Below are 15,081 nucleotides of genomic sequence, written 5' to 3'. Positions count from 1 at the left end.
CTAAGAAGTCCAATAATCTGGATATCATTATATCTGCAGCCAAGAATTTTTTGGGCTCCAAGACTTCACGGCAGAAGCACTGCAAGGACTATTGTCGCTATGAAATCTCTCACCCTCGCAGGAGGCGTCTGAGGCTGTGTAGCAACCTGATTAGAATTTGTGTTTTTGTTTTACAGAAAAGCAGGATGATTTTGTTTAGTTCAAATACATTTTTTGACAATTTGTATGATTATTATAATTATTTCCTTTTTGGGGTCCTTATTATCCACCTCTGGTGGTAGAATGTACATCCAATTGTTTTGCGAACGCCATTATACCAAAGAAGAAGATGAAGTTGCACATCACCATGGAATGTATCAATTCACATTTCAATGTTTCCCAATTATCCTCCCCCCGGGACAATCAACAGGTTGGCGTGAACCACCACACAGTTAAAATATGGTGCTCTCAACCTCACCTCCATGTGCCTGTCACCATCTCCAACCAAGAAACATGAAGAACCCCGCTAATTACAAGGACAAAACAAAGTTAGTATTTAGTTTATTTAGCTTAACTTTAGTGTTAATTCATAAATATGATCACTTTGTATTTATACTTTTAATCAACAAATGCATGAATGGAAAGAGTAGAGCTGTAAACAAAAGGTTTTATGCAAAACTAAACTAAATTAATTAGCATGTCTCATACATTTATTTTCCTTTTCACGGGTGAACAACAATCGAAAGAGCAGAGAACTTTGCTACAATTATCATAGGTCTTCCACTGTAAACAGTTATAATCAGTGACTCATTGGACCTTGTTAACATTAGAGATCAGCTCTGTGACAACGATTTTCAATGAAACATAGATGAAAGGAAAAGCATGAGTAAAATGTAATTTAAGTGCAGCTACAAGAGGATATAACCTACATACAAATAGGCTACACATAATATGGGCTATGAAAGACCTATGAAGTGTGACACCACCATCTAGTGGTGGTCTAGTTACATCCACTAAGTAGAAACACTATGAGTGAATAAATTGATGTAAAACCAAAGCAACGATGCAACATATTCTAAATGAAAGGGTTCTTTGTTTTAGGTCAGCAGGGAGTCGGCTACTACAGTACTATCATTTGGGGCGGCAGGTAGCCTAGTGGTTAGAGCGTTTGGCTAGTAACTGAAAGGTTGCAAGTTTGAATCCATGAGCTGACAAGTTCAAAATCTGTTGTTCTGTCCCTGAGCAAGGCAGTTAACCCACTGTTCCCTGGGTGCTGAAGATGTGGAGGTTGGTTATGGCAGCCCCCCGCACCTCTCTGATTAAGAGGGGTTGGGGTAAATGCAGTAGACACATTTCAGTTGAATGCATTAAGTTGTACAACTGACTAATAAGTCCCCTTATCCTTACCTCTCTGAGGAAAAAGCACACAGATGAACAATTCTATGCAATAGGATTAATGTCCTGCCAAATTATTTCCGTAGGTGAACTGTCAATGGACAAAAAAATATATTTGATCTGTAATGTGTAGGAAGTATGTGAAATATAGCCCTTTACCCTTTTATAATGATAATATATTTTCTCTACTGTCAGGCTGAAGATAGTTTTTAGTCTATATTCTCAGTAGCTGTCTATTTACCACCACAAACCGATGCTGGCACTAACACGCACTCAATGAGCTGTGTAAGGCCATAAGTTATCAGGAAAATGTTCATCCAGAGGCGGCGCGCCTAGTGGCCGGGGACTTCAATGCAGGAAAACTTAAATCCATTTTACCTCATTTCTACCAGCATGTTAAATGTGCAACCAGAGAAGAAAACTATGTGTGTGTGTTAGTGACTGCGTGTGTGCTAACAAACACATTAGATTATTCTTATATTAAATAATACATTAATCATGATTAACAATTAGTTAGAAAGAGAACAACTCAATGTAATGATAATTACAATATTTGTGAATTTTATGAATAGTATATCCAATGGAAGTTGAATAAACTTAACTGGGGATATGGCGAAAGGTTACTGACACACAAGACAAATGGTTTATTATAAATGAAATGTATTATAGTTACGTAACATTGTTTTTTATGGTAAATGGGGTCTAAGCGTATAAGAAAACATTTTGTAGTGAATGTTGTTCAATAATTCACACAAAATATGTGTTAACATGTCATTGGACATAAAAGGCACCAGATTGTAGGAATAACCCACCTGTTGTTATACCCTCTGCTGAGACAGAAATAAAGAGCTGAGTCAACATGGTTCAATTAGATTCACTCAAAGAAGATCATAATAACAGAAAAGGCACACAAAGAATTAGTCATGGTGTTAGTCATTCTATCACTGTGCTTATTATTCATGAAGTCATACTTGTCTCATCTCTCCTTTGTGGATACCCTCGCTGAAGTGTAAGTCACACCAGTGTAGGTGCCGTTGGATGGGAAGACCAGCTGACTGCCATTCATGCAGGTGACTTTCACTTTGGCCTCGTAGTCGAGGTCGATATTTGCTCTCCCCACTGTGATCTCAACATCCATGGTCTTCCCTGGCGGGATCTTCAGGTTGATGGTATCCGCTTCTGTTATGGTCTCTGTCTTCTCCAGGCTGGTGGAATGTTCCACTCCCACGGTCAAGCTGAACCCTGATGTCACCTCGACCAGATCTGGGATCCCCGCTTTGACTGACACATTCAAGGTGGATTCTATCTTGTTGCTGACTGACCAGGAGGAAGTTTTGGTCAGTGTCTTGCTGTATGTAATGGACTCTTCTTGAACCAAGGAGGTGTCGTTGTGGTGAGACACAGATTTCACATATTCTGGGCTCACCTAAAATCAACACACACACACAGACACACACACAAAGATACAAATTGTTCAGATAAGACAAAGACAATTTAAGAGCTAATCATCATTGAGGATCTGATCAATTGATTTTTAGAAAGCCAACAATAATAACTAATGTGTCTGTATGTGTGTGTGACTGTCCTAGAAATGAGATGCCTGATGAATGTCGACCCCCATATTGGATTATATGTTTTAATGTGGACAGCCCCCTTAATGTTAGAGCATCGGTAGAGTTTTCCTGAGCCGCCTACACACATCTATAAAAGAGCTCACCTGGGGTTTGAAGAGGGACAGGGTGGGATACGTCATGTCGGTCAGCACGGACGACTTGATGGTGTTGATGAAGAGGAAGCCCATGCAGTCGATGTCCGAGCCATACCTGCCCTGCAGCCCCAGGCAGATTCCGGACCCCACATCTATGGTGTACTCAGTCTTCAGTCCCCAGCTGGTCATTTTTTCGAAGAACTGACGGTTCTCACTCGTCGTGAACTTGATGGCACCCAGACGTGTGCCGGCGCCGTTACCCCACAGCGACAGCTTTGTGATGCGCTCGCCGAGTTTGAACTCAAACTCATTGAAAGTGTTTGCATCTCCAAAAGTCGCTACTTTCCCGTCGGTAAGCTCCACCCGCACAGCTTTGACCTGCGAGCCTCCCACCGCCACTCCGATCTTCTTGAGGGTGGCACCGTTGTTCATGCCGTGGAATTCAAATGAACTGCCTCCTTGACCACCTATTAGTTCCAGTGTGGTTGCCATGTTGAGTGCGTGTGTGTGCGCGTGCGTCAAGTAACCTAAAAAATACAAATTCGTACACATAACTTCAAGCTCCAACTCAAAGGAGATCTGATTCAGACATGCAAAGCACCAAAAGGAAATTAAAGAACAAGATATAAGGATCAAACGATAACCAAGGGATATAATGACTCGTGGTTGGAAGTAGAGGTCGAGCAACATATCAGTCTAGGGCAGGGCTCTTCAACCTTGTTCCTGGAGAGCTACCCTCCTGTAGGTTCACACCATTGCTCTCAAACCCTGATCATGGGAAGCTATCCTCCTGTAGGTTTTCACTACAACCCCAGTGGTAAGTAATGTGATTCAGCTTGTCAAACAGTTAATTATTAGAATCAGGTGGACTAGATTGGGAATGGAATGAAAGAATACATGATGGTAGCTCTGGTCTAGGGCGACCAAATCGCTCCACAATCCTCAGGTCACTGAGAATGAAGTGTTCTTAAATTGCTCCTAACTCCTCCTTGTCCTCCACCCTCCTCTGATTTTATATCTCTATTCGTCTGGAATCTATCACACCCATTCCATCCTCCTCAGCTAGGGACCTCAGAGTCACCATGGAGTCCCTCTCCTTCACCCAGCACATCCCCACTCTACCTCCTGCTGTTTCTTCCTGATCAACACCATGGAGTCCCTCTCCTTCACCCAGCACCTCCTCACTCTACCTCCTGCTGTTCCTTCCTGATCAACACCATGGAGTCCCTCTCCTACTCCCAGCACATCCCCACTCTACCTCCTGCTGTTTCTTCCTGATCAACACCATGGAGTCCCTCTCCTTCACCCAGCACCTCCCTACTCTACCTCCTGCTGTTTCTTCCTGATCAACACCATGGAGTCCCTCTCCTTCACCCAGCACCTCCCTACTCTACCTCCTGCTGTTTCTTCCTGATCAACACCATGGAGTCCCTCTCCTTCACCCAGCACCTCCCTACTCTACCTCCTGCTGTTTCTTCCTGATCAACACCATGGAGTCCCTCTCCTACTCCCAGCACCTCCCCACTCTACCTCCTGCTGTTTCGTCCTGATCAACATGGTGACTTATATGTAATGAAACATATTGTTGTGTAAGTGAGCACGTCTCTATGCACTTTTAAAATTAATTCTGATGTTGCCATAATTAGAAATTATCATGAATAATGATGAGTATGAATTTTACAGATGCTACCTCAGAATATGATAAACTGACCTATAATAATGAGTATGAATGTTACAGATTCTACATCAGTATATGAGGTGTTTGTGGGGCTGAAACTCACCTCTCCAAAAAAAGTTTCTGCTTTTGAATATCTGAAAGAGTAAAGGTATAATTGAATCAATATAGAACAATAATCTTTAAGACAGGCTGCAGTATTCACAGGTATGCATTAATATATTATAATATAATACAAACATCTTTAAGACAGGCTGCAGTATTCACAGGTATGCATTAATATATTATGACACTGTCTAATATAGAACAGGGTCTGTCAACCCTTTAAAGTATACAGTATGTCCAATTAAATGTAAGTAATTCCTAAAACTTGACTGTTAATAATTAAAACTTAATTTCTGAATGTAAATCGAAACTTTACCTTGATTTCACATGGTTTCAGAAAGGTAAAGTATTTTATTTTACCAGAATTGAACAATTATAGAATCTGTAATTTCAATACTAGTTGTATTAGTCAAATCAAGATGAAAAGGAAAGTTTGGTATTAAGCACTACACTCAACAGTCTACTTTATAGGAACAACTAAACATCATACTGTCATACCACATCTGCATATCTGAGTCAAATTTATCCCAGTGATATAGTATAAATACAACATGAACATGCAACAATAAATATGAATTGCTAGAGAAACCTGTGTTTAGTCAAATCACCTGAAAACATATTACACAGGATCAGCAGAGCAGGCCAACGTCCACCATGTGAAAACAAAAACAATAGCAGGCCAAAGTGAACAATGTGAATACAAAACATTATGTCATATATACTGATGAACTACAAATGATGACCAATAAATCAACTGTTTAATCATTTAGGTACCGTTTGTTCCCTGAAATGTGCAGTTAATTAGTAATAAAATCAACATTAGTTAAAAAAAAAAATGTTCACTTAGCATGATGAGTTTTACTAACATACAAGGCTTTTGCATGCCTCAGTTTCAAAGAAGGATGTAGATTCTCTAATTTAAGTAAGCTTTCATGTTAAAGCTGCATTAGGTCATATTTATTTTTAACAATTCTGTGAGGTTGTCTTCACACATCATCAGCTATCAGTATGTAAAATATCCTGAGAGAAGATCCAGCTTCTTTGACTGCCCCTCGCTCTGCAATCACTCTGAAATATAATTCCAGCCAATCGTGTCCCTTCTGAGGATGTACCTGACTAATGTGCACAAATAATTTGATTTAAACAGATAAATATACATGATGAATTATATCAACTTCATTATTTGGGATTTATTAACAATTATGTCTGCAGGCAGAGGGCACAGAAAGCGAACGAGAGTGTGTGAGAGAGTCTGCTGTCTGCAGACTTACCTACTGCAGCTTTAACGGAGCAAAATTGCTGGCATGAAGAACTTCCTGTCTCAGTTCACATTTCCCTGCAGTTCAATAATTTGGGACCTGACATTTCTGTATCCAATGCTAGATGTGTCAATCAGTGTATTCAAGATGAAGAGACAGCTTGATGTAAAGTACTACACTCAACAGTCTACTCACCTCACATTAAACATCATACTAACATAATACTTTTGAATTCAAAACAGAACAATAGGAGGGTACCATGTGAAAACAAGGCAACAGTAAACATGTCGTCCCCCACGAATGATGCAGTACCCCCTCTTGGGCCAATTGACATATCGCGTGTGACCAACAAATTGCAGTTAATTACCATAGCTCCTGTCTTGGGCCAATTAGTGTCATTTTGTAAATGCCAAATCTGTACGGCAAGACGAATCATTCACCCAAGCTTTGTCAAAATCTTACTAGTGCTGTCTGAGATATCATGTTTTACTAACTTACAAACAAACATATGAACGAACGGACAGACTGATCCGTAGTCCCCTCCCCAATTTCTTCGTGGGGGACAACAAACCCATACCATGATTGTTTAACTAGACTTTATAACTGATTAAGCAACTGTTTCAGAATATAGTACGCATTTGTTACCTGAAAGTTTTGTTCATTTGTTGGTGAAAGGTTTTGTTCATTTGTTGGTCAAAATATTAACATAGCTTTCAAATATTCCTCATATGGCAAGATTAGTAATTTGGTGACATTGTGTACTTACATAGAATGATATGCAGGCCTCAGTGTTAAGGATGACTATAGATGATCTTGATGAAAGAAAACTGATTGGTCTGATTCAATATGCAATAATCTTCTTTAAGAGTCAAGACTCTGAGTGAAGTTCAAAGATGCAACAGCGGAATATGTGTCTCTGGAGTGGAGAAGCACTCTTTCTTATAGCAGCAAAACTCCCCCCACGCCCATACAATGATGTACATCAGAATTTACAAAGAACCTTTCACCCTGAATAAACATTGTATTGTGCTTATCATGACAGATGTGTTTTGTGGAAATTCAACACCAGGGACTCCTGAAGTCCACATTAAATGATGAATTCTTTATTATCACTAACTGGAGTGGTTAAAACAAACACGTACAAAGTACAAGTCTGCCACAAGCTCCGCCAGGGCGGTTCCTTCAGTTCTCTTATATACTGCTAAACAAAAGAAACAAAAGAAACGACATGGTTCATAGGGTTGGTTCCTGCAGGTAACTGGCTGTTATATCACACTCCCAATCACAGCCAGATCTCTTTGCACTGACATGCAGTGCCTTAGACCACTACGCCACTTGGGAGCCCAACCTTCCTTCCTTGCTAGTTGACTACAGTAGGAAGATGCCTTTTACCAAGGCAACATGAATGTAAACTTCGTGGAAGCGTTTAGGGAAACGTTCCATCAAAATGAATCATATATCAATATAATTGACATATTTTGCTCCATATTTTTTAAAACACTCAAGCCTATGGCTGTAGCTCAAAGAGTTCACATCTGTGTATTACATGGAAGCTGAAAATCAATAATAAAAATGAATGTGTAATGAACACGAGGGGAGACAGAGAGCTGGTTTCAAGAGCAGGGCGTAGCAGGTGTTTATTGAAAAGGACCACAGGGCGAGGCAGGTAGCCTGGTCCAGGGGCAGGCAGAAGGTCATACACAGAAAGTCCAAAGGCAACAGTACAGGCAGGGAAAAGGCTAGTAATGTAGTCCGGGAGGTCAAGGCAATAGGTAGATAACAGGGAATTCAATAGACTAAAGTACAGGCAGGGAATAGGCAAAAAGACATCATTAGTGAGGCAGGAAAATACTATCATACACGGGAGGAGTAAATTACGGGAAAACCTGCAATCTGAAAGACATGTGTCTTCCCTGTGGCTCAGTTGGTAGAGCATGGTGTTTCCAACACCAGCATGATCTGTGCAATGCCAGGGTTGTGGGGTTGATTCCCAAGGGGGCCAGTACAAAAAAAAAAATGTATGAAATGTATTCATTCACTACTGTAAGTTGCTCTGATAAGAGTTTCTGCGAAATGACTAAAATGTAAATGTAATGTGTCACAAAACAAGCAATACTGTACCTCACAGTGATGGGATGCAAAGAACTGAACTAAATAGTGTGTGATAATGACATACAGGTGATTAGAATTCAGGTGATTGGGATCTGGAGAGTGACCTGCGTTCAGGGGATCTATGTGTTTGAGAGTGTGAGTTGGAAGCAGATGTTACAATGTGTAGGCTAATGTTAACCTGCTTAGGATAGGGGGCAGTATTTTCACGGCCGGATAAAAAAAACGTACCCGATTTAATCTGGTTATTACTCCTGCCCAGAAACTAGAATATGCATATAATTATTTGATTTGGATAGAAAACACCCTAAAGTTTCTAAAACTGTTTGAATGGTGTCTGTGAGTATAACAGAACTCATATGGCAGGCCAAAACCTGAGAAGATTCTGAACAGGAAGTGGCCTGTCTGACAAGTTCTTGTTCATCTTGGCTCTTTTTATTGAAGACTGAGGATCTTTGCTGTAACGTGACACTTCCTACGGCTCCGATAGGCTCTCAGAACCCGGGAAAAAGCTGAATGATATCGAGGCAGCCCCTGGCTGAAACACATTAGCGCGTTTGGATAGTGGCCTGTCAGAGGACCATCAGACTGGGGCTCGTGCACGAGGGCACGAGATGTTTTTATTTTCCCTCTCTTTGAACGAAAACCACCACTCCCGGTCGGAATATTATCGCTTTGGCATAAAAATTGATTTTAAACAGCGGTTGACATGCTTCGAAGTACGGTAATGGAATATTTCGATGCGTCGTGCTCGTCACCCTTCTTTACCATTCGCTTTACCATTTACTGTCCGATTTCAAAAAGGCTTTACAACGAAAGCAAAACATTAGATTATGTCAGCAGAGTACCCAGCCAGAAATAATCAGACACCCATTTTTCAAGCTAGCATATAATGTCACGTAAACCCAAACCACAGCTAAATGTAGCACTAACCTTTGATGATCTTCCTCAGATGACAACCCTAGGACATTATGTTATACAATACATGCATGTTTTGTTCAATCAAGTTCATATTTATATCAAAAACCAGCTTTTTACATTAGCATGCGACTAGCAAGTGACTAGCATTCCCACCGAACACTGCCGGTGAATTTACTAAATTACTCACGATAAACGTTCACAAAAAGCATAACAATTATTTTAAGAATGATAGATACAGAACTCCTCTATGCACTCGATATGTCCGATTTTAAAATAGCTTTTCGGTGAAAGCACATTTTGCAATATTCTCAGTAGATAGCCCGGCATCACAGGCTAGCTATTTAGACACCCAGCAAGTTTAGCACTCATCAAAGTCAGATTTACTATAAGAAAAATGTTATTACCTTTGCTGTCTTCGTCAGAATGCACTCCCAGGACTTCTACTTCAATAACAAATGTTGGTTTGGTTCAAAATAATCCATAGTTATATCGAAACAGCGGCGTTTTGTTTCTGCGTTCAAGACACTATCCGAAAGGGTAAATAAGGGTGACGAGCATGGCGCAATTCGTGACAAAAAAATTCTAAATATTCCATTACCGTACTTCGAAGCATGTCAACCGCTGTTTAAAATCAATTTTTATGCAATTTTTCTCATAAAAAAGCGATAATATTCCGACCGGGAATCTGCGTTTAGGTAAACAGACAAAAGAAAATAAAGCATTCGGTCGACACGGGCACGCGCCTAAGCCCATAGTACTCTGAGCGGAAATTGCCAAAAGCGATAAAGTGTTTCAGCCAGAGGCTGCCTCGATATCGTTCAGCTTTTTCTCGGGCTCTGAGAGCCTATGGGAGCCGTAGGAAGTGTCACGTTATTGCAAAGATCCTCAGTCTTCAATAAAAAGAGCCAAGATGAAACACAACTTCTCAGACAGGCCACTTCCTGCATGGAATCTTCTCAGGTTTTGGCCTGCCATATGAGTTGTGTTATACTCACAGACACCATTCAAACAGTTTTAGAAACTTTAGGGTGTTTTCTATCCAAAGCCAATAATTATATGCATATTCTAGTTACTGGGCAGGAGTAGTAACCAGATTAAATCGGGTACGTTTTTTATCCGGCTGTGTCAATACTGCCCCCTAGCCCTAACAGGTTAAATCTACAGTTCTATATAGAGCCAAAGCTGAATGGAACTCTTTACCAATCCATATTTCTGAGGCAAAAAGTAAATCCACCTTCAAGAAAAAATAAAAGAACATTTAATGCGATAGACCATATGACTGGACAGGAAGTAGAAAGCATCAACTGAATGTTAAATGTGTTTCCTGTCAGCTATTTTAATTGTCTGTATTGTCTACAGGTTGAATGTTTGTGAAGTCTTGATTTGTGGTTGATTGTAATGTCTTGTTAATTGGTGTTGGACCCCATGAAGATTAGTACAGAGAGAGAAAGACAGACACACATGGACACTACAGGTCAAAGAGGGAGTGCTGATCTGGCAGAGCCCGACATGCCCCAACATCAACATAACAATAAACACTAGTCTCCTAGTCAATACCTCCAACCTCACTTCACCCCAAAATAAATCTGGTCAACGCCAGAAATCTTCACTTTCAAACTCATACCAAATTTTTTAGAAACAGAGCACTATTGGATTAGATACCAAAATAGGGCCGCTGTTTGTTTTAATCAATCTGGTGACACAGGGAGCTATTGAAAGCACAGGGGGAAGAGAGTCTGGAGTGAGAGATTGAGAAGGTCGGGGTGAATGAACCACCAAACCATGGTGGTCTGGGGGGTGGCTAGCCATGGAGAGTTCACTGCCAGCCATGGAAGCCACTCACTCGCACAACTCAACAAGTGAGTATGAGCATAAAAGTGACTTCACCTTGAGAAATGAAGGCTGACAAAAGTTATTGATTAACAGTACTTATGAACAACATCCATCCATGTATTTTGGGAGGGTTTGAATAGTATCAGACCTACAGTAACCATTGCAGTGAAAGAACATTCCACAGAAAGTGAATGGATACAGTAGCCAACTGTGTTAGCCTGGTTACTAAACTTTTTTCTTGTATCAGTGGCTTGATGAGAAGTGTAGACAGCCGAAAACTGTGGGTAGGTAGCTAAACTTTTCCATCGCTCTCTCTCTCTCTTCCCCAGGGGCGAAAATCTGATATCAACTTTGGAGGGGACAATTACATGAAATTTTCTCAAGAGCAATTCCTGAGGGGGACACCAATAGTAGTGCTGTAACACATAGCCTACATTGTAATATGGTAAATGTATATTGAGGAACCAAAGAAATAAGGTGTTTGCCGTACTCCTAACTACCGGTACCCAAAACTACACAACTAATCACAACAGCAATACCATTGCCTTTAACAAATCTTAGTTCAGTTACCAGTTTAAGTTGAGAGTGGGTGTATCCATGGCATTTTCCAATTATGTTCCTATTTTACAAGTCAAAAAAATTGAGAACCTTTCATAATGTTGCCAAACAAAGACTCAACAAACTTACCTGAGACTCCCTGTCTCTGCCAGTCTGTCCCTGCATATCTGTCCCCAACTCTGCTGTCTGTGTGCCATCTGTTGCCTGCTCTGCCTAATGACATCATTGTGAAACATTTCCATTAGAATTTCATTTCTTTCTTATGAACACTTTATCAACTAGTCTTTGATATATTAGGCTACTAGGGTTCTTACTATGCGTTTTGGTGTATTAAAAAATACTCTGATGTCCGTCTTTTATTTTTCTGCCATTTTTCTACCTGGCTGGCTGGCTGGCTACACACACAGTGTGTAGGTTATTTACAGTAGGAGATGGGCTTCTATCATCTTCAATCGTTCTATTTGGGCTTCGATCTAAAAGGTAGCTAGCAAATGTGAAACGGATTAAAATGACAAGAGTTGACAGCTGTATGAGTTCACCATTTACACAACATATGCTGCAACCTTTTGTAATTTTAATAGTTTGTTTCATATTGGCTGGCTTCCAACAATGGCTGAATTTGCAAAGCTAGCGAGCACCAATTCAGTTTCAGTGGTGTTTGCTATAATCTTTGCTACCCGGGTTAAATAAAGGTGAAATAAAATAAATAAATAAAAGTTCACTTGCGACAATTTAGCTTTTGCAACGAGACCATTAAATATATTTAAGACAATGGTAGAAGAGAGTGTAGTTCTGTTCAGTTTGGATTTCAGTTTATCGCTAACCTTATCACAGGGACTTTGAAGCACTAACTTGCATCATCTGCATGCTGATTCCATCTTTGACGACGCCACATAAATGGAATAGGTACTAGCTAGCTTAATAGTTAATATTTGCGCGCTAGCTCTGCATATTCAGCTAGTGTGTGTGCGCGATTGACTGGATTAACCTCACGTCAGTTACGTGCATTGAGTGCCTTTCAGACAGTAGATACGACCTCTCTGTTACCTAGCAAGCTAAGGAACTGGCAGTGGATCAAACCATTGTGAGGCAAAGGGTGGGGGGGTTGCAATCTTTTGAAACTTAAAAACGCGCTATTAAGTGTCTATTATCAGCACAATTGCTTTCATTGCGTATTATTAATATTATTTAAATTACATAGTTATGTTTCAGTGATATATTGGGGGGACAAATCATATTTTTCCCAGGATGGGGGGGTCGTGTCCCCCCGTCCCCGCCGGGATTTCTGCCCCTGCTCTTCCCTCCATCTCGGTGGTATGCTAACTAATATTGACAGAGATGAGACATTACATGAAACAGATGGCTCTGAAAAAAGATCTAGCGTGTCATCACCAGCCCCAACCACCTGCATTACAACCATCCAATCTGTTGTAATTCCTCCTATGCCATGTTATGTTAAATTACCCACTGACCCTCTACTCTGACTGTAGCCTCAGCTTGAGGAGTTAGAGTAGGCACTGAGGAACTAGCTAGGAGTTATTTTGCCGACGTCCCAGTCACCCAGAGTGGATCATTTTGGTCACAGGTATGACTACCATCCATTTTTGCTGATTCTGTCTCTGTCTCTCTCTCTCTCTCTCCCCCCTCTCTCCCCACTCTCCCTCTCTCTCTTCCTCTTTCTCTCTCGCTACCCTCTCTCTCCTACCACCCTCTCTCTCTCCCCTCTCCCTCTTCCTATTCCTATATCTATTTGTATCTATCTATCTATCTATCTATCTATCTATCTATCTATCTATCTATCTATCTATCTATCTATCTATCTATCTATCTATCTATCTATCTATCTATCTATCTATCTATCTATCTATCTATCTATCTATCTATCTATCTATCTATCTATCTATCTATCTATCTATCTATCTATCTATCTATCTATCTATCTATCTATCTATCTATCTATCTATCTATCTATCTATATCTATCTATCTATCGGTCTTTTCTCTCTCTCTCTCTTCCTCTCTGTAACGGTCGTCTGTGGAAGAAGGAGTAGACCAAAGCGCAGCGTGGTACGTGTTCATGATGTTTGTTATAACTTGAATACTGAAACAAAAAACAAAGTGGAACAAAACGCAACAGCTCTGTCAGGTGAACACACCAAACAGAAAACAACTACCCACACCAACCCTGTGGGAAAAGGCTACCTAAGTATGGTTCCCAATCAGAGACAACGATAGACAGTTGTCCCTGATTGTGAACCATACCCAGCCAAAACAAAGAAATACCAAAACATAGAAAAAAGGACATAGAATGCCCACCCTAGTCACACCCTGGCCCAACCAAAATAGAGAACAAAACCCTCTCTATGGCCAGGGCGTGACAGTACCCCCCCCCAAAGGTAAGGACTCTGGCCGCAAAACCTGACTCTAAAGGGGAGGGTCCGGGTGGGCCTTCTTTACGTCGGCAGCTCTGGTGCGGGACGTGGACCCCGCTCCACCTTAGGCTTGGCCCACTTAGGTGGCGCCTCCGGAGTGGAAACCCTCGCCGCGGAACCCCGAACAGGCGGGCGACTCTGGCAGCTCCGGACTGGCGGGCGACTCTGGCAGCTCCGGACTGGCGGGCGACTCTGGCAGCTCCGGAATGGCGGGCAACTCTGGCAGCTCCGGACTGGCGGGCGACTCTGGAAGCTCCGGACTGGCGGGCGACTCTGGCAGCTCCGGACTTGCGGGCGACTCTGGCAGCAACGGACAGGCGGGCGACTCTGGCAGCTCCGGACAGGCAGGCGACTCTGGCAGCTCCGGACAGGCGGGCGACTCTGGCAGCTCCGGACAGGCGGGCGACTCTGGCAGCTCCGGACAGGCGTCAGGCACAGGACTCACCAGGCTGGGGAGACATGTAGGAGGCCTGGCTCTGGAGCAGGCACAGGACTCACCAGGCTGGGGAGACATGCAGGAGGCCTGGCTCTGGGAGCAGGCACAGGATTCCCCAGGCTGGGGAGACATGCAGGAGGCCTGGCTCTGGGAGCAGGCACAGGACTCCCCAGACTGGGGAGACCTACTGGAGGCCTGGTCCGTGGAGGAGGCACAGGATAGACTGGGCTGTGGGGGAGCACTAGAGATCTGGTGCGTAGACTTGACACCACTCTTCCAGGCTGAATGCCCACTTTCGCGCGGCACGGGCGGAGCGCAGGCATAGGACAAACTGAACCCTCCCAGCGCCCCGGAGCCACAGTACGCAGAGCCGGCGCAGGATACTCTGGGCCGAAACAACGCACTGGAGACCAGACGCGCTGAGCTGGCACAATCCGCCGTGGCTGGATGCCCACTCTCGCATTGGCACTTGCGGGGGGCTGGCCTATAGCGCACCGGGCTATGAGCGCGTACTGGAGACACCGTGCGCTTCACCGCATAACACGGTGCCTGACCAGTACCACGTTGCTTCCGGTAAGCACGGGGAGTTGGCTCAGGACTATCGCCTGACTCCGCCAATCTCCCCGTGTGCTCCCCCCCAATTTTTGGGGGGGCTGCCTCTCAGTCTCCTCC

The 15,081-nt window shown here is 42.5% G+C and overlaps 1 protein-coding gene across 2 annotated transcripts; it reads right to left on the bottom strand.

The window, feature by feature from the left end:
* Positions 1-523: 523 nt before the first annotated feature.
* LOC106592833 (aerolysin-like protein) lies at positions 524-7,054 on the bottom strand. 2 transcript variants are annotated; one of them, XM_045692898.1, is made up of 4 exons: positions 6,888-7,054; positions 4,864-4,894; positions 3,092-3,609; positions 524-2,800 (listed from the first exon to the last, which is right to left on the bottom strand). In XM_045692898.1, exons 3-4 carry the CDS (start codon positions 3,572-3,574, stop codon positions 2,351-2,353), a joined length of 933 nt encoding a protein of 310 aa, XP_045548854.1. In that variant the 5' UTR covers positions 3,575-3,609; positions 4,864-4,894; positions 6,888-7,054; the 3' UTR covers positions 524-2,350. The 2 variants fall into 2 exon arrangements, with proteins under 2 accessions (XP_045548854.1, XP_014039654.1); XM_014184179.2 differs by lacking the exon at positions 6,888-7,054 and adding an exon at positions 5,471-6,876.
* Positions 7,055-15,081: the final 8,027 nt, after the last annotated feature.

Source organism: Salmo salar, chromosome ssa13 (assembly GCF_905237065.1).
Source record: "Salmo salar chromosome ssa13, Ssal_v3.1, whole genome shotgun sequence".
Taxonomy (NCBI): domain Eukaryota; kingdom Metazoa; phylum Chordata; class Actinopteri; order Salmoniformes; family Salmonidae; genus Salmo; species Salmo salar.
This window is presented reverse-complemented; position numbering and strand designations above follow the sequence as displayed.